The sequence below is a fragment of the Eurosta solidaginis genome, chromosome 2 (assembly GCF_040869045.1).
Source record: "Eurosta solidaginis isolate ZX-2024a chromosome 2, ASM4086904v1, whole genome shotgun sequence".
In the NCBI taxonomy this organism is placed as follows: domain Eukaryota; kingdom Metazoa; phylum Arthropoda; class Insecta; order Diptera; family Tephritidae; genus Eurosta; species Eurosta solidaginis.
The window spans coordinates 58,752,298-58,776,165 of NC_090320.1; the positions used below are offsets into that span (position 1 = coordinate 58,752,298).

Sequence of the window (23,868 nt, forward strand, 5' to 3'; positions counted from 1 at the left end):
TGTTAGCAGAAGACACCAGCTCCCACACCGCATTCCAGTTTGGAACCGTCGGTGTAAACTGAAATTTCGTGATTGGTTTGCACCCTGTCGCCCCTCCAGTCTCCTCTTGAGAGGAAGTATGACACCTGTTAAAACTTAGTGAGTGCATTGCTTGTTCATGATGACTTTTTTTGTCAGCCGTCATACGAACTACAAAATTGCTATTTAACTGTTTTTCTATCTTCAATAGTTTTTAAGATCTGCGAAAACTTCAGTATCGGTTGGCTTGTTTGTTTAGAATATCCATGTATTTATTTTATCAACAATAAAAAAATGTTTTCAGACTTTGCAGGACAAAATAATGTTAAACACCTTAGTTCCCGTGTTATTTATATAGTCAGTGGAGGACCTCTTAAAACTAAGATTAAGAGCTACGCCTTTAGCATAATGTTTGTTTGGACATGTTCTCTGATGTTTTCTGGTGAGAGCGAAAAAAGATACTAATTTTTTTGCACACCCTAGTGTATATCCATAAGCGTGATTGGCTTATTTCTATTATTATTGATTTACTCACGCTTTCTTCAAAATAAAATTTAATTGAGTTTATTTTTTTTTAAATACTCGTTTACTTTACTTTTTCTCAAATTTGAGTCTATTTGGATTCTAGGTCATATATATTGAGATCTAAGGATTGTGAAAAAGTGGGCAGTGCCGGTCTCTCCTCCCTTCCGTGGACTATTTTCGAAACTCTTCGGGATCTCTTCATGTCTGTTCGAGTCCCTACGAACCTTTTTCTAAATCATGTTTTGGGAGCATTTGGGGGACACTTCTAATTTCGGGATTGTTTTCGGAATCGATTCGGCTCTATATGTAGTTCTTTTTTGGATTTACCATTAGTTCGGTACCGATCATTTTAGCACTGTCCCCAGATCATTGCTAATATTTCGGGATTGTTTTGGTATAATTCGATGAATATTTTGGACAAGTTTTCTCGATTGCTACTGCCATGTTTTCTGGATAATTTGGATAAAATTAGGGGATTATTTTAGCGCCATTTATGGAATTTCTACGGACTGTTTCAAAATAGTTTTGGACCTCCTTTGCTTGGTTCTACGGATGATTTCGAAACTATTTCCGAATCATTTCAAGATTTTAGTATTGTTATGGAATGATTTCGAAATTATTTCGAAATATATATTTCATGGCAGAAAAGAGGGAAGGATGGAGACGAGTATACGCATTTTCATTCAAATCGTCAGTGAATAAAACATCCAAAACGAAAACTTGAATAAATCTATATATGTATGATGCCTTGGTTACGACTACCAATTCCGCCTGATATCACCGCAGTGATTTGGCAGCTTGTACGAACTGCACAGTATACCGAAGACCGTTGCATTAGTTTTCAACCACGGTTGCCACACCATGTTTTCATTTGGGACCAAAATTTATGAAAAAAAGGACCAAACCTCAGAAAAAAGGACCAAATTTTTGTTTTATTTGATTGTGATACATGCAATTCACAAAAGTGTCGTAGTCACTGTTAAATATGTAATTTCAGGATGTTTCCATGGTTTCCTATACAAAATTTGAATAAACTTAGCGAATAGGAGACTTTATTCAAACTGCACAATCAAAAGCACTACTTTTAGGTATTATATCGTGACAACACTAAGGGATACTATCATCTCTAAGCCGATGCTAAGCAGTGACTTGTATGCACATCATTAAATAAATCATTATGTCTACCCATATGTCCATACGAGCAGCGGAGAAGAGACGCACAAACACGAAATATATCTTATCTGAGATCCTCACAAAAGAAGGCAATAACTTGTGCAAGTATCACTCACATATACATGCGCATATGAGAAGCTATAAACCTAGTTATAGCTGGTAATTTTATAGCTGATAACTGACTAGTAAATTCTAGAATAGAAAAGCCTGGAAATATGCAACGAGGAAACCAGACAGTATAAAAGGCAGCAACAGTAGAGGCACGACAATCAGTTTGATTTAAGACGTTATCTGGGGAGCAATAGAAGTGTTGTTTTGAAAGTAGTCTAATAAAGGCCATTTTGCATTATTGAATTGTGGAGTTATTTATTCAAAAGTTTAGCGATTCGAACGTTGGCAGAAGGTTGCAGATAAGAGGAATTGCACTAAATTCGTTACAATTGGTGTCAGAAGAGGAATTGTTGAATAAATTCCAGTGTTGCAGAGCACATCAAGGACATGGCGAAGTTAAGTGAATTAACGATCCAGCAACTGAAAAAGGAGTTGGAGAATCGTGGATTGAATACAACCGGCAATAAGATCGAACTTCTAGCACGGCTACGAGAGGTATTAGAGTTGGAAGGAGTCAATGTATACGAGTATGTCTTTTATCCTGATGTTGAAGAGCCAGCGACTAAAGTGGAAGAGAAGATAGAGACTCCGAATCCATTGGCAAGTGTTGACACTAACGCGATGCTAGCAGTGTTGAACCAAATGTCGTCACAAATGTCATCACATTTGGAATCCCAGGAGAACCGTATAGCGTCCAAGATTAAAGCACAAGAAATACGTAATTCAGAAATGTCGACACAGATAACATCCAAGATGGAAGCACAGGAGGCACGCATTTCAGAAATGTCGTCAGAAATAACATCTAAAATTGAAGCACAAGAGGCACGTATATCAGAAATGTCGACACGAATTTCAGCCCAGGTATCATCGCAGATCTCTGCACAACGGGAAGCGCGTATGGAAGAGAAACTAATGCAATTTCAGGAAGGGTTCAGTGGTCGACAAGATAAAATGGAGGCCGAGACAGATGCTTTAAAAGATCGTATTCAGGAGATACAATTGAACCGTCCAATAACTTCAACGTCTACTCTGAAGGTAAAATCCCCAACGTTTAATGGTTCTGTTGCTTTCCAGGTCTTTAAGCTACAGTTTGAGAAGACCGTAGCAGTGAACAACTGGAATGCGGAAGATAAACTTGCTGCACTGTTCATGGCATTGAAAGGGCCTGCAGCTGAGATTTTACAAACCATTCCAGAGGGCAAACGGAACTGTTATGAAGCATTGATGGGCGCTCTAGAGAGCGGATACGGAACTGAGCATAGGAGACAGATATACCAAATGGAGTTACTGAACCGCTTCCAGAGGCCTGGTGAAACATTGCAAGAGTTTGCGTTGGATGTTGAAAGGCTGGCACATTTAGTTGTGGAATACACCGACAGGTTAAAAATCCAGAGCTTTATAAATGGCATACGGGACGTGGAAACGAAGCGAGCTACATACGCAAACCCAAAACCTACATTCACAGAAATGGTATCACATGCTCTGATTCAGGAAGCAGCTTCGCTTCTGTGTAAGTCAGTTTCAACGCACGCCGTGTGGAAGTAGAAAGGCCAGAGTGGGTAGACGCAATATTGAAGGCGCTGAAAGGATCCCAAAATCGGAGTGAAAGAGTTATCAAATGCTTTAAATGCGGGAAGCCCGGCCACATTGCTCGTCATTGCGATCTTGGTCCTGGTAGTTCCAACTTGTGTGGCTGTAAACGCAAAGCTGGCGAAAATGAGCAAGAGCGTGTCGGATGTAAAGAACGAAAACTTGCCCCGGCTATTGAATGTCCTGTGATATCTGTGTCGCAGATTGGAAGGAAATCAAGCAGTCTCGCCATCAGAGGGAATGTGGATGGTAAAGAGCGTGTACTGACTGTAGATACGGGCGCATCTCAGTCCTTAATCCGATCTGACTTGGTCAACAGGAGAGTAAAACCGTTACCTGGAGCAAGGTTGTGTACGGTCACAGGCGAGTTTAACCAAGTCCAGGGAGAAGTGATATGTGAAGTCTTAATTGGGAAGGTCATGGTTCTACACAAATTCATTGTGGCGGAGACTGTTGATGAAGTCATATTGGGAATGGACCTCTTAGTTGACCATGATATCAGGATCGATGTGCGGAGAAGGATTATGCGCTATGAGAACCAGGATATGCCACTTATCTTCAGTTTGGAAAAAGCGTTCAGCAGTAATCGAGTGCTGGTGAAAGAGATTCCACAAAAAACACAAGAGTCAAAGGCAGCAGATCGGGCAAGGGTTGATGGAACGAATGCGCCAAACAAATCAAAACCAAAGGTACCTGCGAGAAAAACACTGGCATTGACAAACCCTAATGAATGCACTAAAACAACTGAAAGAATTTTCCAGAAAGAATGCAAGGGTGGTTTCAAGCCAGCGCGCACTACTGTTGTGAAACGTCAAGACGATACTGATGATGCAAAGTCAATCCGACAAGATCAAGCTCTGCTAAATAGTTCTTCATTGGTCAAACAACAGAGTGCGAGGGAACGATCCAGGATAATGAGTAGTAAGATGAAACGCATGTACGATGAGAACAATAATTCGGAAGGTTTCTTGGAGGGAGATTTGGTACTGTTATACAACCCTCACCGGCAGAAAGGTGTTCCATCCAAATTTCGGTGCAGTTGGGAAGGCCCATACAAAGTTGTGAAGAAGATCAGTGATACCATCTACCGCATACAAATCATTGGGAAACCACGAAGTAGATGAGTGCTACATTTGGAGATGCTAGCGCCATTTAGATCAGGAAATTTGTCTGATCGGGATGATCAGACTTAGGTGGAGGGCAGTGTGACGAATATTAGCAACACTAAGGGATACTATCATCTCTAAGCCGATGCTAAGCAGTGACTTGTATGCACATCATTATATCAATAATTATGTCTACCCATATGCCCATACGAGCAGCGGAGAAGAGACGCACAAACACATGCATATATCTTATCTGGGATGCTCACAAAATAAGGCAATAATTTGTGCAGGTATCACTCACATATACACGCACATATGAGAAGCTATAAACCTAGTTATAAATATGCAACGAATAAATCAGACAGTATAAATGGCAGCAACAGTAGAGGCACGACAATCAGTTTGATTTAAGACGCTATCTGACGAGCTATAGAAGTGTTATTGTTAAGTACTTTAATAAAGGCCATTTTACATTATTGAATAGTGCAGTTATTTATTCAACATTTTAGTGATTCGAACGTTAGCAGAAGGTTGCAAATAAGAGGAATTGCACTAAATTCGTTACAATATTTTCAAATTTCTAGGATAAGTCTATGCCTTCACTAACTATACGTTTTGAACGTAGTTTTGCTTTTGTTCCAGCATTATGTTGTTAATTGGAAAGAAAAAAAATGTATAGCGTAGTTAGGGTTTAGTAAGAAAAGGCTCAAAAATTTGGCGTTTCGGTGTTGCCGAATTATGAGCAAACTCAGTAAATCATAAATGATGCTTACTTTTTCCACTGAACGTTGAGATTAAAAATCAGACGTCTTAAAAGTTTCAACTGTACAATAACGGAAGCTTATTACATTTAAGTAGGTACTAGAAATTAGCTAACAGCGTTGTTATTGAAGTTTATGGGGTTCTGTACCTACGAGAATAAAACACAAAACACTTCTTTCGAAATCAAATCTTTTTTACATTTGCTTCAAAATCTGAATATAAAAGTAAATTTGTTCATTTATAAAGTTACCGCTTCCAAGAAGTATTCCTGCCTTACTTACAGTTGAAATATTTCATATGCCAAGCTACTTAGTTTGCCAGTATTCGGCGTGCCTTAACACTACAATACTCCTGGAACACCACAATTCTCCTGAAAGTGTTACCAAATATAAAACAATTTATTTTCATTATTTTACTTATTAATTAAAATTTTAACTCGCCGGCCATCGTAATGGCTCCATCAGTGGAAAGCCCTGCCAAATTTCTTAGAGGAACACGTGCGTTTCAGAAAAAGCTTAGCTAGTGAAAAAATCTATCACGAAAAGTGTTTGACAACCGATCGAAATATCTGGATAATAAAACAGGAATTTTTCCTGATAAGTCTGTGTAATGTGTTTGTCCTTAGATCCATCACTTTTCTTATTAATGCCTCGCCTAAAATATCTCCAATGAAATGTTGGTCTGCTACATTTTATTGACTGAGCAATTTTTGTGGTAAGAATTCCATATACATAAGTAAATTTAAAATCATATGTGGGTTAATGAAAGTGTGCCAAATGTTGTGGACAGAGTTGTGAATTTTAACCTCAGTGAAAAAGGAAGAAAAGTACCAAAATGGTGGCTATTGCCTAAAAAGGACCAACATTTAAAAAAGGGACCAGCGGACCACATGGGTTGGATGGGATCATTTTTGGTCCAAATTAAACAAAAGTGGCAACCGTGTTTGCAACCATCGGTATACGTGAGTAATGCATCTCTCGCTATTTCCGCACCCTTGCCCAAACAAAGCATTGTGTTTCGTTGTATTTGTCAATGCTATATTCATAATAACTCGGTTTACGGGTGGGATGGATATGCAGAATGGCATACACTGCTGCTGTTGGGGTGTTAAATAAGTGCATGTAAATGGTTTTGTAAAAAGAAAATATATAATGCGTAAAATTTTCGGAAGGGTGTCAGAGTTTTTGGGGCCGCCGTGATATATATCCGCTCACCAAACTTTATTGAGATATATCAGAAATTGAGGGTCTAGTTTGCATGCAAACAGACAGACGGCCATTGCTAAATCAACTTATCCTGATCATTTCGGTATACTTATTGGTGGGTTTATCTATTTTCCTTTAAGGACGTACAATTTTGAGTTTCGTGACAAAGTTAATATACCATTTCATTTTCATGAAAGTTATACAAATTTCTTCTAAGCTGGGTCGCCATTCGACAGAGTTTTGCCAAACACTCCTTGTGCGTATTTCTGCTATGAAAAGCTTTTTAGTGAAAATTCATCAGCCTTGCAGCTCCCGTTCGGAGTCGTATAAAATATGTATGTAGGCCTCGTTGTTGTCGCTGCTGCAGCGATAGAGCCAATTCACGAAAGTTTTGGGGAGTGTTATCGATGCTGATGGTCCTTTTCTGGATATATAAATCCGGTACGTTCCGGTAACAAGCACCTTTAAGGCATAAGTCCGACCATCTCGGGAACGATTTAATATGACCACATGAAACCTTCAAGGTCATACCGCCCTCACACCCCCTAGATCCGCGAGGAACTTGGGGTCGCCAGAGCCTCGGCTGTTAAAGTAACAGGATTCCCCATGGGTAGGAGACGTTAACAATTAGGTTGAAGACGCTAAAACTGGAAACCGCTTGAAAGGGTTGCGCTACACAACCCCTTAGATCATTTGGGTATTTTAGTCCCCTCTTACATCAGGCATCCCTGTCTCGGGCATATTCTAAGTCCCTTAACTCGCTGTGAGTATGTAGGCCCAGTACCGCCACATTGCAAGAAAAATTAAAGAAGCGTGCGACGAATATCGGAAGAGAAGCTCGGTCCAAAATCTCTTCGAAGGTAAATCACACCAAATATTTTGTTAATAATACGTATGTGTATCATTTGTTTTTTGTTTTCCAATGTTAGAGAAGTGGGGTGACACGCATACTAAATTTTATGGCTACAATAAAATGTTATTCATTGTTACCCATTACATCGTCAATTTGCGATACGTATGGGCATAAACTTGGGATACAAAAGCCCAAGGAGCTGCCACCTGGCACTTGGTCAAAATTTTGTCTCCTGACGCCAGTATGTGCTAGAACAGAGGCTGATTTATTTTGCGGGGCAACAGGGAATGCAAAAATATTTAAGTCAGCGTCTTCTCTTCGATCATGTTCATCGCAACAAGCCTGCGGCAACACTAAAAATCAGAAGCAAAACCACCAACTCACAGCCATGTACACCAATTCTTATACTTTTTTCACGGGTTTTTCCTAGTCGATGATAGATTTACTAGGTCTGAGGATGTACAGATAAGTTCCAATCAGCCGATTAACGGCTTGCTTGAAACTTTCGCATAATATGCTTAACAAGAACTTGTATGCTATATTAAGAAGGCTGATTCTGCGGTTGTTGCTGTTGTTGTTGTGGCAGTGGTTCGCCCCATCCAATAACAAATTGTCATCAATGTCCTCTAACGGGAGTCCAAGGAAACTTGCTGTTTCAACAGGGGTGGACCATAGTGAGAGGGGTGTTAGTGGCGTTGGTTCCACATTACAATTGAAGAGATGGTTGGTGTCATGTGGGGGCACATTGCAAGCAGGACCTACATTTTGTATGTCGGGGTTGATTCTGGATAGGTAAGAGCTTAACCTGTTAAAGTACCCAGATCGAAGTTGAGCTAGACATACGCGTGTTTCCCTATGGAGAGTGCGTTTCTCTTCTGCTATTTCTGGGTATTTTTCTTTTTTTGCCGGGCAATTCCTGGCATAGAGGTCCGACGCTTGTTTGTGGATATCACTGAGGACCTGCTTGTGCTCTTTTGCTTCATAGCGCTGTGTTTTCAGGTGCCGTATTTCCTCACAATGCTTACGGAGATGACCTCTTAAGCCCATGGGCGGTATATCCTCATCAATCAGATGTCTGTTGGGACGCCCAGGTTTGTTGAGCATTTCATTTTTTTTTCTGGGGACATAATAAGACAGTCCGTAGAGGTTCTTCCAGTGAGTAACCGTGGCTGGCGACCATATCAGGGACGCGTAGCATACAACCGGCCAATTGCTTTGTAAGTAGTAATAAGCGTTTCTTTGTTCTTACCCCAAGTGCTGCCGGCAAGAGATTTGAGGATTCTATTACAGCTCTGGATTTTCGGTACAATTGCGGTTGCATGTTCTCCAAAATGTAGACCCTGATCGAACTTCACACCCAAGATTTTAGGGTGTAAGACAGTCGGTAGCGTGATGCTATCGACGTGGGTATTCAATATGATCGACATTTGGCGCGTCCATGTTGTAAATGGGGTCGCCGATGATGTAGTCGGTGACAATGTCAGATTTCGCGAGGCGAAGAAACTGGAGAGATAGCTGTTCAGTTTGTTACAAAGCTCATCGATATGTGAGCCAGAGCCAGGGCCATTATTGTGCAGTCATCGGCATAGGAAACGATAGTGACTCTTAACCCCCTAGCGGGTTGGGGGTTAGAATATACCCGCGGGAGGTATGCCTGTCGTTAGAAGCGATTAAAATACCACATTCAAGGGGTTGTGTAGCGCAACCTTTTCAGGTTGCCAGCGCAATATATAGCTTCTCCAAACCCAATTGCCAACCTCACCTATCTGTTTCATTAACAGCCGAGGCTATGGCGACCCTGGAAACGTCATAGATCTAGGGGGTGGGAGGGCAGTCTGGCCTGGAATGTCGCATGTGGTCATAAGAATCGTTCCCGAGAGGGTCGGGCTTGGTACCGGAACGTACCGGATCTACATCCGGTAAAGGACCATCAACTCGATAACACTCACCAATGCCTTCGGGGAGTGTCCTTATCGCTACAACAACAACAACAACTCTTTCTGGTGATGAAGGTAGCTTTGATATGTAGAAGTTAAACAGAAGTGGGGATAGGACACCACCCTGTGGCACCCCTTGTTTAATTCTTCTTGATTTGAATGTTATGTTCCTGAATTGCACCGATGCTTGCCGACCAGACAGATAATTCGCGGTCCACTTTTTTAGACTTTAGGGAAGGTGAAACCCTTCCAGGTCTTGCAGAAACGTGCCGTGGTTGACCGTATCAAAAGCTTTTGACAGCTCTAAAGTAACGAGTAGGATTTTGCGGTATTTAGCGCGGTTTGCGGGATCGCTGTTCTTGTGGATTGGGAATTCTTATCATCTATCATTAATTAAGCCACATCGGCTGTTGTCTCAAACAAAGTCTACATTTATAGATTAACCATTTGTTCATGGGAGTTTCCCAATTAACGTTCTATAGTAAATATTTGATGTACTACATAAATATAAAATTGGCCAATAAAAGTTTTTTTCTTTTCAGAATTATGCGGCTATTAAGCCCTAAAAGGCGAATGCATTGTCATTGTGTTGAATGAAATTAATTGCTGTCCTAGCATCATTTATGTGCAAACATCATATTTCCCCGCTTAAATATTATGAATCGATATATTACCCTCACTCAATTGGGTGATGGCACATACGGCACTGTGGTGTTGGCTCAACGCAAGGGCACTGGCGAGAAAGTAGCTATTAAACGTATGAAACGAAAATATTACTCCTGGGAGGAGGCAATGAACTTACGCGAAGTCAAAGTAAATAATTATTTTTTATTAAATTATTAAACTGATATTCCTTCAAACTGAAATTAAAATTGTATTTGCAGTCACTTAAAAAGCTCTCACATCCAAATATTGTAAAATTGAAGGAAGTCATACGTGAAAATGACACACTGTACTTTGTATTTGAATATATGAAAGAGAACTTGTATCAAATGATAAAGGATCGGGATACACATTTGCCAGAACCAACGTTGAAAAGTATTCTATTTCAGGTAAGATTTTACAAAACTTCGAGATATTTGGGTATAAATGGTGCTTAAAAGTTGTTTAGGCGAAGGCTTCCTCATTGCCGTATGGTAAAAAATGCTTCCATCAAACTTGGAAATAGCTTTTAACACGGCCATGTTACTGCAAGACTTGGAAGGGTGTCCTTCTCTCTCAGACAGAGTTACCACTGTTTCCTACGCGGATGGCTGTAGATCGGGCTAGTACGATAATGGTGACAGATCTCAGCCTTTTCATTGATGAGCTATGCTGAAATTATCATCCAATCTTTCCACCCTTTCGCTTGACGTAGCTTGGCACTATCATCACGTGGCAAATTTCGGTAAGATTGGACATTTAGAACGATGGCATTACGCTACCAAGTATCCGGCACCCAAAATCACTGGGTGTGACCTTCGATAATGACCTACATTTCGGACAGCTTGCAACCGCGGCCGAACTTGACGTTTAGAGCCGTAACAAAAGCCCCAAGGACTTCGCTGGTAGCACTTGGAGCAAAGATAAGGAAACGCTCGCACAAAGCAGTTGGCCAGCTGATTGTGTAATACGCGGTACCGATATGGTCGCAGAGCCTAAAAGAAACACACTACAGGAACCCGCAGGCCTGTCAAAACACCGCGTTTAGAACTACCACGGGGTGTTTTTCTTATGAAGCCAGAACATTAGCTATATAATAAGACGGGAATACTTCCCATAAAAGAAAGAAACGAAATGCTTTGCAAACAATTTCAATTGCACGACGAACCCGTTCTCAGAGTCCAATCAATGAGTTGATAAGCGCAATACAAATCTTAATAGCTTCAGAGCTTCCGCAACCCAATTTTTAACATCACCTACGCGAGGGAATGATGTTACAAATATAAATGTATCATACACATGTTAAGCAGGCGGTGTTCTGACGACCCCAAACTCTTTATAGAATCAGGGGGTGGTGGCGTTATCATTAATTAAACAACAATAACAGAGTCCAATACCCGAAACTCTCAATTGCACGAAGCAGATTACACAGGGATAAGCGAGCTCTTGCACAACAACGATCTGGCTATTGCAATAGGTTACACTCTTACATATCCAGAATCCACCCCGATATACGAAATATATGTCCTGCATGGTATGAAAGTTTCCTTGCTATATTGGGTAGAAATCCGACTCGAGACTAGCATGGGAGAGGACGGGAGGAAATGGATTCATCTGAGGTAGTAACCTAGTTAACTTTTATGTTGGAAGGAAATTTGGTAAAACTGTGGTCCGATAGAGGGTGGTCTGGTAGTGCTTTATTTTTCATGCCATTGCATCGATTTATTTTATGGTTAGGATAATCTGGTCCATAGCAATATCCCGGGCAGCAGTCAGGCGGATATCTTAGTCTGTATGGATATAACTAAACCGGATGTAGGGATATGCGCACCTTTTCGGCACACAGGAGGTAAGGTTATGTTAAATTAAGAGAGCTTGAATTTGAATTTTCTCACATTTTTACCCAGAAACATTTGTGTTGGATGTGAGTGCCCTCCTATTTAAGACTCTTCCCACCGCTTACATTCCCATGCAAACTGAAGTATCGAAAAAACGTATACTGAGTCATTTCTGCCATTTTACACATCAACAGACCTGGTTAAGAGTCGAGTCCTCGTCCCGCTCCCCTGACAGCTTTTTCGGAGTGATCTTGTTGGTATATGCTATGGCCGAAGCATAGGCGAGATAGTCAAAGTTCCAGAAATGACGCTCGTTTAGTGAAAGAAGGAAGGTCATTCTTTCGTCGTCCAAATAATGCTATAGCATATTTTAGACCTCGCAGCCTTCTCATATCTCTGCCGTGACGGTGAATTCCTCGTTTTTCCTAGGGATACCAGCCAAAAATGGTCCTACAGCTTGTATTCATTTTGCTACTTTTCTCCCATTAATATTGGTCTGCCGAGGGTCCCATGAACGCCAGCGAGTTTCAAGTATTCTGTACAATTTCTGATTCCATCAAAATCCTAAATCTTCGTAAAGGCTGCCCTCAAATATCGGCAGAGCCGTAGAAATTCAGATACCTTTTCTACGGCATATACCTTCACCAGGATTATAAGATAGACCTTCACCGGAGATGGTATTACATGCAACTGTTTTCGATAAGATCTTCTAGTGAATCTTTTTAGGTTGGAATCTGGTGATACCCACTAAGAATAGCTGGTAGCCGGAGTTATAATGGGATCCTGACGAGGATCAGCATACTTAAGTTAAGTTAATGGTAAACAATTTGCGAATTATACTGGCGATTCCCTACCGAATGAAATTCAAGTAAGCATCAAAAGTCTGTACCCAAGCAATGAAAGTCTTAAATTGTTTCAAAGTGTGGTATTGGTTCCCGTCCATCATAGCACATGCAAGTTTTTAAAGTCTTACCATTCAGAGTTTTCGTAAGTACTCCTAAAATTTAATTGGTAGAGTTTTATGGTTCTTACTAAACACTTCCGTACAATTGCCAATTTGATTAAGTTACATTCTAACGCCTTTAAGACGAAGCGTAGATCGTTATGCTGGTCGCTAGAGTTGTCCTCTTCTGGAGGAGCCTAGCTGCTATTTCTTTGGCACAGACCTCGTCTTGGATAACACAGTAGGAATCAGGACGCCGCACAGTGTTTCGTGTAGAACAAGCTATATGGACAAAATTATTTTATGAGATTTTCCGTTTCATATGCAGTCATTTATTACAACTAGGTCATTTTTTTCAGCCATATGTTCTTTTTTTTTATTTTTTTCCAAAGTTTTACTTCATATGCATACATTTGCTTATTTCATATACAGTAACTCATGTGAATAAGTGACATAGATCCAAAAAAATTTAAAGGACTTAAGAATATTACTTTATTGTACTTAAATTGAATGGACTACAAATCTCAATACTCTAAAAAATTCTAAAAATTCGGGAAAAAAAATTTAAATTTTTTATGAAAATTCGTCGAATTTTTCAAACATTTTTTAAATATAATTTAGTTTTTGTTATAGATCGTGACAAATTTTCTTATGGGAAATTAGTTAAAATATGAAAATTCGTCGAATTTTTCAAACATTTTTTAAATATAATTTAGTTTTTGTTATAGCTCGTGACAAATTTTCTTATGGGAAATTAGTTAAAATAAATTTGCGAAAGCGAAAATTGTAATAATTGTCCAAAAACGGTGTCTACTTATTTATGTAAGTGACTGTACATATATATTTTGCATTTATTTGAGTATTTATCCTGGCACTACAATTTTTACAAAATTATTTTATAGTACCAGTCAGGAATGTAAAACTAATTACAATAATAATAATAACAATGTAAATAATTAAATTAATTATGTGAAAATTACTTATTACAAAAACTTAAAAGTAAAGTATAATACAAAGTAGAAAAGACAGTAGATTTAAATTAAATAAAACCTGATCCAACAAAAAGTTATAGGGTAGGTTATCTTTTATAATTATGTTATTATTCGCTATCATCACTTTCATTCGATGAGTCACTTGTGGAAAAGTCATGAGCATCAGCAACACTACTGTGAAAGCTTGAAACAACTGGGGTATTTATTGACTCCTCAACATTATCGGGGGACAGTAAATTTAAGACTTCTGAAGTCGGACTTTTAAATTTTTTCTTAGGTATCTTCCTAATAACTGTTAACTAAAGGATCCGATGTTATAAGCAACATATTCATAAGATCTCTATTCGTGGCTTCACGCGACTGCTTTTGTGTGTTATCATCCGTGAATAGTCTCAAATCTTTGTTACGGGCTTCCTGTACTTCCTCAGAAAGTTGACCAATAGGTAAATTTGTTGGTTTTATAATATCAGTACTATGCACTAAGATTTTATAAACTTTAACAGGCATATTAAACCATGGATAGAGATCTATGTATAGTTTTTTAGTCTCGACCGCAAATTTTTCAAATCTTTGGATATTTATATTGTACCCAGATGCTAATGCGCGAAGGAGAGTGTCGAATCTTTTGATGAACGTTACATCCAATCCCGTAATCTCAGCACTAGCCTCAGAATTTTCGAAAAACCTACCAGCAGTGTTGCCATCATTGGTATTGCCGAAACCTGGTTTTGGTTTATCAATCCAAGTACACTTTTAAATTTATTCTGGATTTCGTTGGAACGTAGCTTTACACTCTCTTTATCTGCCTCATTCCTAAGCTGCCATTTTTTTTACTTCGAAGCGATAACTTATGTGAAGCAAGCATTCAAAATATCTTATCCATGCATGGAGAGTAGACAAACCAAAACCAAGATTATCTCGGTTAGGCGTAAAGTCCCGTAACACATAATTCATATCTTTTGGAGTGGCACCACAAATATAACACTTTTGTGCGGAAGAAGTTTCAGTCAAAGCATTGCAAACTTGTCCGTCAATCATTGATAGAAGCATATTGTGATTTACGGAAACTTCGTTTTCTTCGAGCATGTACTTTATTGGCAACAACGCATTTATCTCCTCTAAAACTTTGTTCGTTTCAAAGGACAATAAAATCTTTTGTTTCTTTAGAAAAAATAAATTTAATTGGACGACAATACATGGTAGAAGAAGGTCGAGGATTCTGCCAAACAATGTTACCTTTTTCATCCTGTAATTGAAGAGGAACGAAAGAAAATATAAACAAAAACTCATCAGTGTCAGAACTGCATGTAAAATTTTGCTTATATGTGCTATGGCCAGAGCTTCCATCGCAACCCCACTTGCTGATTAAAGTATATGTCAAGTTGTAGGTAATAAACTAACAAAAACTTCTTGATTTGTTAAAACTAAACGCTCAACAGTTTTATCTAATACGGACTGGACTTTAATTTCCGCACGTGTTTCACCCACATAAATTTCATTTGGATAGCATTCTGCCTTGGCTTTTCTTAGACTAAAATATGATGGATAAACCTTACGGCCTGCTTTGATGCTCCACTTCCGAGTCGTTTTGTACCCATGAGTCGTCGATTTGCTATCAACGTAGTATGCTAAAGCTTCTACATTGCTCAAGCAACTTGCATCTGGCTCACGTGTCATCTTTTTGCCGGATATTTGAGTGGTTTCCTGTGATTTTTTTATAACATTTCTGTTGCCGGACATACGCGTTGATACTTCTGCCGCTTAAAGTAACTCACCAGGACTTCTAGATTGCAAGAGGTCATCCATTCTACGCCTTTTGGTTTTTTCACTGCAGCTAACAAAGTCCTTCTTTCGTCTTCCGGGGCCGGGGTAACCTGAAGAAGTGGTTGGTTGGTCTGATGGCAACTTTGAATCCACCGTTATTGTAAATGTGAAGTCTGGACTCGAAAGGCACTCCGAGTTTTTATTCAAAAATCGCTCCTTATGTCTTCCAGAAGTGTTCCACTTTTGATCCAGCTTCGACGAATATGCCGATATTTGTAAGCTTAAACTTTTTATCGAATAATCGGCTGCTTCGCTTAAATCGTACTTAAGTACAACAAAACTCAATAATTCTTTATATCTGGCTTCTTTCGAATGTTGAACCCAAATGTCAAAAAACTCCGTTCTTGGTACGGTTATAACTAAACCGCTTTGTGTTGTTGATTTTCCGACAGGGTGAATAGTTGATGATTGTTGTGCTGCCATCTTAAGTGTCGTTGATCGTTCTGATTTGTTATCAGCTGTGCAGTATTTATATTACATTCAGGTTTTGGCGTAGATGCTACCAAATGTGGTTGTTTTGCGTAGCGTTCCTGTGTGGTTATACCTGCATTAGGATTGCTTTGTATGTACCAGTTTTTATACCTTGGTGACTGGTGCGGTACGTTGTGGCAGGTTGAAGTCAGTGATCTTCGCCTTTTTGTTTTTGGTGTGCTCTTGTTGACCTTGCGCGTTTATTTTTGTGGGTTTTACGGCTACGTGTTTGTTCCCTGTACCTGGGAATTGGTTTTGCCGTTTGTAGATCAGCTTTAAAGGTTTAAATATCTCGTCGGAGCTGGTACGTACATACATCCTATTTTATATGTAGAGATAACTAAATCTACAAAAAAAAAAATTTTAAATAGATGTGCAAAGAATTCGCAATGGTTTTTTCTTTCGACTATTGGAGAATACTTGCGACTATAACATATGTAAAATTTAGCCCGGATGTCCGCGGATGTATGTAACTTTTTTGTCCCTAAATTTAAAAATATAGAGAAAAAATACCTTTTCTTCTTAATAATGGAATGTTAAATATATTGAAAATACTCTAATTGCGAAGGAATTACTATTAAAAAATTTTACTTACCTTCGAGCTTAGAATCCACCAAAAAAATTATGTAAAAGTGTTCACTTAAAAGAAATATGAGTCTTAATATTCAACAAGAATTTTGCAAATTAATCAATGCATTTTACGGCCACTCCTGCCTTCTTACCTCAATTACTCAATATATATGAGCAAAAATATCAAAAAAAAAAAAAAACAAAAATTCCATTATTTTGTTTGTTTTCTTTCATTTCTCATTACACTTTTCTTGGAATGAGAACTTTGTTTTTGTCCAGCTAGCTTGTTCTACACGAAACACTGTGCGCCGGTAAGATTGCCTGACATGCAGAGCCTTCTTTTAAGTCCTAGAACTTGCGCACTCTCCTTGTGATCACTATCTAAGCACTCTTCAAACTCCTGTCCTGAAAGATACATTACCTACTGTATCTGGAAGGGAAAGCTTACGTGTTGTAGTTCATTGTTGTTGTGGCAATGCTTCGCCACATTCAATAGGTGCGACCACTCAAAAATTGTCATCAATATCCTGTAACGGGAGTCCAAGGAAACTTGAAGTTTCAACAGGGGTGGACCAGTGTGAAAGGAGTGTTAGAGGCGTTGGTTGTTGTTTAACATCTTTACTTGCCCGTAGTTACCTGTTTTCGACTTTTTGCTGCCTCTCAGTCTGTATTCAGTCTGAGAGGGCCTTTTTCCTACCAAACCTTACAGAAACAGATGCAGAGTCAACACGCAATTTCTGAGGTGCGCTGCTCGTTGCTTTCAATTTATTTGCCTTTTTGTCTGTAGCGCCATACGTTAGTATCGGTCGAATGACGATGTTGTACTTACCATTGATGATATACGGCGATAGTCTCTGGTGCTTCCTGAAAGCGCTTTTACTGGTGTAGTAAGCTCCCGAAGTTTTTCTTAGTCTTTTATCAAAATTCATTTTCCACTTTAGTTTGGCGTCGAGAGTTTTGCAAAGATATTTGGTTTCAGAAGAAAGGTTAAAAGTTGCGTCGTTCAGGTTCGTCAAGTTAAATGAGGGGTTTTTTAAATCCCTGCATTTAGTTGCAGGTGCTGCGGTTGGCTGGATGAAATGATACGCACCATTCAAAGTTTTCAACGTTTTAACGTCTCATAAATATAAAATTTCTTCTTAATGTCATAAATAGGTCCTCACCGGTTTGGCCTTCATGCATCGTCATGGATTTTTTCATCGTGATCTAAAGCCGGAAAATTTACTTTGCTCGGGACCTGAGTTAATAAAGATTGCGGATTTCGGATTAGCACGTGAGATAAGATCGCGACCGCCATTTACGGATTACGTATCGACGAGATGGTAAACTTTTTTGCTAAACAAAAAGAATTTTTTAAATAGAACTTTAATTTACTTACTTACAGGTATCGAGCGCCAGAGGTGCTACTGCATTCAACAAACTATGGCAGCTCAATTGATTTATGGGCAATGGGTTGCATTATGGCTGAATTATATACATTTCGACCATTATTTCCGGGTAGCAGTGAAGTGGATCAATTGTTTAAGATTTGTTCTGTTTTAGGAACACCAGATAAAAATGACTGGCCCGAAGGTTATCGGCTAGCGAACACTATACACTTTCGATATCCGGAATGTGTCAAAGTACCGCTAAATACGATTGTAACACGTTCCAGTCAATCGGGTTTGGACTTATTGGAAGACATGTTACGTTATGATCCCGATAAGAGACCAACAGCACAACAGAGTCTTAAATATGCCTATTTTCATGCTCTCAAACGTATCTCACCCACAGCAGCGGCCAAAACTAATGTTAAACTTACAGCGAAATATGGCGCAGGTAATGTGACGAATACGAGTGTCGGTAATACAGGGCAATTGCCGAATTTATCGAATAATGTGCTTCCGGTGCAAGAGAAACTCCAAAGTGTGACTGAATTGCTGCAGCAAGGCAATAGACAAAACAACAGTAATGCTTTGAATGCGTTAACAGCGACCGCAACGGCGAAAGCAACAGCAACAATAACCAACACTACAACAACAAACAACAATCGTGGCGCGAACAATATTTACGCTCAACGAATCACGATGCCCCTTTCACACAATCCAAATCAAATACAAATGCCAAAAATCAGTTTTTTGACATTAAATGGTGGCGGTGGTGAAGCTAATGTGGGGCCCCAACCGCCCACTGTGGTACCCGTACAAATATCAACCAATAACACAAATGCCCATACAAACTATTCGAGTACAAATAACGTCAGTAAAGCGCCTACATTTCAATTGCGCGATCCGCTAGACGAAACTGTATCCACAAGGAGTAGCTCCGTGCGCTATGGTGCTATTTTAGTACCGAAAAATCACGTCTATCAAAATGGCCTTAATTCAGCGCGGCATAAACTCTCTCAAGAAAACCTTGCATTCACAGAATCTATAAATGATATATTCTTGAATCGAAACGCTGGTGAAGTACAAGCATCTCGTCCGCCAAACGTCTCTTTCAACTCGAACAATATGGGTACAGAAAATATCAAAGCCGGTGTAATTTATTTAGCGAATGACCATCGGAACTATGCGCTCTTCGAGACAGCTTCAAAGAATGCGAAAAATTCGGCCAAACTTAATGGTTATTACGTGCAAGCACGTCCAAGTTTAATGAATATCGATGAGTTGGGTAAGGATGCCAAAGTTTATAATATGTTCTCCAAGGTTGTCCCCAAGCAAACTCCCACGTCCGATTTTATTATACGTAATGGCTATGAGTCAACTACGGAGCGAAACGATTATAGAAATAGTGATCAAGTTTCCCTAAACCAACAACATAATCATGTGGTAGGTGACCAAAAGGTTGTGCAGTCAGCGCGGCGTACTAACTTGAGTAAGGATGATGAGTTGGATCTTATATTGGGGTAAGTGTGATAAGATTGTTGGTACGGAAACTCTTGGGGGAGGGATGTAGTGATGTGTGTTCGAAATTCGCCCCATTTCGGATCTCTGAGAATGAAAATTTACAATGAACATGGCAGTTCGCCAAAATCATTTTGTCTTCAAACGATATCAATCGAGGGAGTATCGAAAGTCGTTTCAATATATTTTTATCAATTTTTCAACCAGATGGTCTTGTGCAGGTAGAAAGGGGACAATTTTAAGCAATGTGTCAATGCCGGCGTAATTTCCTGCAAATGCAATAATAGCTTGAATGCCATCCGATCGGTATTTTTGTATGAGTTTATACTATAGCGGTAGGAGCTATGCAAGAGGGATAGCGGGATGGCCTTGAAGGTTTCATGTGGTCATACCAAAACGTTGCCGAGATGGTCGAACTAGTACCTTAATTGTGCTTCTAACCAGAACGTGCCGGGTGCAGGACCTGCAACATTGATAACACTCTCCAAGGCCTTCGGGAAGTGTCCTAATCGCCACCACAACAACAACAACAACAGCAGCAATAAATTGGTTGCCGCCGAGGGTATGGCTGATCTACAGGTTTGATGCCTTTCTACTGTCACTACCGATTTCTTACTTTCCTACATGTGAGGCTCTATTAACTCCTAAACTTTTTTGGGAGAACAGATTGACTAGCTCAGTCAACTTGAAAAACTGTATCTGGAACACTGCCTTAGCATAGGTTAGTGTGCTTAAGATTATCGAGCGCAGTTAGCAGCGCTTCTGAAAAAGGATTAATCGTTGTATGCCAGCGAACGCCGTTGAAGATTCTGCTGAGAAAGTATGTAGCTCTGCAACTTAGCTACAAACAATACATAATTAGTCTTCCAGACAAAGAATATACCGCACCCTTCCAGACAGGAGTATATAAAGAGTTTAAGCCATGATAGAGAGATCATCAAAATATATCGGGGGCTGTGATACGGATGTCACAGTTCCGGCAACCAACCTAAGATACTGCCTTCAACTCCTTAACTTAAAATAAAACTATACAATCGCCTGAGCGATTTTGGTCGTTTCGCAGCAGGAGCACAAAGGGAGTTCAAGTTTTCCCCGCCTGCCTCTCCCAACCAAGTAGAGATCTCCACTTTCCGCTGCTTTCGAACTGCGGTTTCGATTGAAATACGTTCTTGATTAGAGCGTCTTCGTCCATTCGCATATCATGACCTAGCCAGCGAAGCCGTTGAGCTGTTATTCGCTGCACTCTCATCATATATGAGTGGTTCCTGTCTAGGTCATCACTATACCTCCTTCGGTACTATCGTCGGCATAACGGACAGAACCATACATCTTCCGGTGAACTTCTTTCTCGAACACTCTAAGACCACTTTCATCGAGATAGAACTTTAGTTTCAATTGCCTACTCAGTCCAAAGTAGCACGCGTTAGCAAGGGTTATTCTCCGTTTGATTTCTAAGCTGAGATTTGTTCCGTTGTTAATTTCAATGTATTCTCATTCTTTAAATTTCCTGAACGATGTACATATATATCCCCCCACCCTAGTTCATAAGTTTTATTCCAGATATATTATATTAGTATAAGATTATATATATATATATTGTTATGTTATTCTAGATTACATCATTTATTGTCCCTTATTCTTACAGTTCGAAAATAAAAACTTCAGCCAAATGCCAACGTCAACGTAATGGAAAGTCAAATATTTTACTTGAAGATCTCTTCGGTCATCTCTCCCTCGATTCGGATAGCGAACAAACAAAATATCCAAATACAGTTCCATTCACAACACAACAACAACAATCTCTTGCAGAACGTAACTCCAGTTTGCCAAATGGTTACTCAAATGAAAATTCGTTGACGGAGAAGAGTAAGGGGAAAATCCCCAGTAGCATTGAAGCTAATAATGGGAGTTATGCCGACTCGCTTTCAACAAATGCGTAAGTAAGCTCAGTCAAGTTTTTCGATAACAATTATATCTACTTCGACAGTTAGGTAAAAAGTGCAGGGCTTATAGAGAAATTGCTGTCCTTTATGGAATTCTATTGGAAAATCTGGGTTAGTAGGAAAGAGTGACAAAAATCTCTTTGGGTTATAATAGTTGAGGTTAAAATGAAGACAAACCAATTCAAAACTTGTCTACCGATGTTTTCAAAAAAATCTTATTTGGTAATTGAGTTCCTGTAGGCTTTTGTCTATATAACCATTTTAAATATTTAATTTTTCTGGAAAGTTTGCCACAGACCAATCTGTTCGGAAAAAATCATAGGTTCGAGAAGCTGGGGGAGAGAATGAAGAAAGAGAGAGAAGAGAAAAGTGAGAAAAGGTATGCGGAAAAGGTTAGGGGAACGAAAGTGAGTGTTTACAGTAATTGTGAAGCCTATCCTTTACTATGGAGTAGTAATTACCTGGGTGGGACATATCTTTGAGGTCTGTATTCGACTAAATTAGGTTCCTCAAAATTAGAAAAGAACCACCCTGTCTTCATTCCAAAAGTAATAAAAGCACCGGCCGCCGCTGTGGAATGCTCCGCTCACCACACCGAGGGTGTTGGGTTCAAATACGGGGCAATTTAACATCCATCAAAAATTTAGAAAACAAGTTTTTTCAACTAGGAACAATCGGGGTCGCACTCGGCAGTGATTTGGCATACACTTCAAACTTATCATTGTAAACTCATCTGCCTTGTAGGTGCCGTTCGGAGTCGGCATTCGCAATATACATTTTTTTTTTTAAATCGGCACATTTTTTTGGGTATTTTGCTTTTTTAACAACTTGAGGACAATTCGAAAACATGTTCGCCGTGGGTCATTTTATTTGAATTCATTGTTCTTTATTAATCTTTTGAAAAAAAAAGATTCAAAGTGAGCATATAAATTTATTATATAACTTTTCTTTTGGTGTTTTGTTTTAATGACTTGGTAAATTGGGTAATGAAAATTCCGTGTTAAACCGACATCGAAAACGCCTGCTTTTTTTTAAATAACTTTTGAACAGTTAGAAAGAGTTAAATTTCGCAGTTAGTTTCTTATAACTGGCAGTGATGCGCATCGGTTGATACCACTTTCGACCATACCCGACCAATTTTCGACATGAACAATAAATGGCCCAAATAGTCTTGAATGAGAAAATATAGTAACGCGCCGGACGCCGCCGCCGCGCCGATATTTTTGACATTCGGCGGCGGCGTGCGAAAAACGACAAAAATCGGCGGCGGCGGCGGCGTTTATCGGCGGCGTATATCTCTACCACACACACAACCGATCTTTCAGAAAAGAGGATTTTTGTCATATCTCCCTCAATTTATCATTTTGCCTCAAAATTCACCATATGATTTCGCATATTGCACATATTGTTTTCTGAAAAAATTGTATAGATCGGTGGTATATATTACATACCCATATGAACTGTCATTTCTGCACCCTTTTTAACGGCGAAAAGCTTCAAATTTCATCATATACTTACGCTTACGTCATATATTGTTGACATATGTGATTCATTGTCATAGCTATTTCATGCAGATCACAAAAAACATGATCCTTTGCATCCTCACACAAAGTACCTACCTATTTTTAAACGGTTTTATTTAGCTTGACTTGACAGGCCGGCCGGCCGGCCATTGTGAACGAATTTTGTAATTAAAATTTAAGTCACTTCCCGATAAGCTACAAGCTTGAAACTTGGGATATAGTTCAGAACCCGCGCCGAGTCAACTAAATTCTTTGGAAGGATTATGTATTGAGGACTTAGATTGTAACAAATTGTCAGGAAAGAGTCCTTGTAATAATGAGCCACTAAATGAACTAAAAAGAATGAGAAATAATGGAAAGACTAAAAACTTGAAAACAAAATAATTAAAAAAATAATGTTTAAGTTAAACGGTTTTATTGAAAACAATACTTACATTAAGTAACAATAATACTAAAAGCTAGAAAATAATTAGGTAGGTGCTAGGTACTAGTCATCACACTCCTCATCAATCTAGGGCGTTGATCAGCGTTGGACGCGTCAAATTCCTATTGATAGTCATAAGTAAGAGCAACTGAACCTTAATCAGGTTATGCTACGCCTCAAATTTTTAGAAATTTCACGGGCCGATAAAAACAAAAACAATTGTTCACTATATATTTCATTCATGTAAGGTATGAAGTCTTCGGCACAGCCGATGACAGTCCCATCCTTACTTATTTTATAATATAGTATGAATTATAGCGTTAGTTTAAGTGTATTGTGCTTGAAAAATTTGTACTTTAAACTATGCTTATTTGGTTTCATTTCATTGTGTTGTTAACAATCATTTGTGATGTTTTATCCTATTTCATCGGCTATTAAGCATTTGTCCTGGTTTACAATTTTATGCCGTTTTCAATGTACGATTGTATGTTTCAGATTAAGCATCTCATTTGTCTTACGCTTATGCAATAATT

At 39.2% G+C, this 23,868-nt stretch overlaps 2 protein-coding genes across 14 annotated transcripts in view; one reads left to right on the top strand and one right to left on the bottom strand.

Annotated features, from left to right (window-relative positions):
* The window catches only part of TbCMF46, a 218,625-nt gene that overhangs the window by 28,981 nt on the left and 165,776 nt on the right, over positions 1-23,868 (bottom strand). The gene's annotated exons all lie outside the window — the stretch shown is intronic.
* LOC137239812 (uncharacterized) overlaps positions 1-23,868 on the top strand; it is a 49,941-nt gene that overhangs the window by 13,015 nt on the left and 13,058 nt on the right. For 10 of the 12 annotated variants that reach the window (XR_010949483.1, XR_010949487.1, XR_010949484.1 and 7 more), the window contains exons 2-6: positions 9,823-10,093; positions 10,165-10,332; positions 17,716-17,882; positions 17,945-19,447; positions 21,091-21,381. Coding sequence is in view for 6 of the 12 variants with exons in the window: in XM_067765501.1 (XP_067621602.1) it covers positions 9,938-10,093; positions 10,165-10,332; positions 17,716-17,882; positions 17,945-19,447; positions 21,091-21,381 (2,285 nt within the window). In the remaining 6 variants the exon portion in view is untranslated. Of the gene's footprint in view, positions 1-9,807; positions 10,094-10,164; positions 10,333-17,715; positions 17,883-17,944; positions 19,448-21,090; positions 21,386-23,868 lie in introns of all 12 variants that reach the window. The other 2 variants (XR_010949486.1, XM_067765506.1) reach the window with 2 other exon arrangements.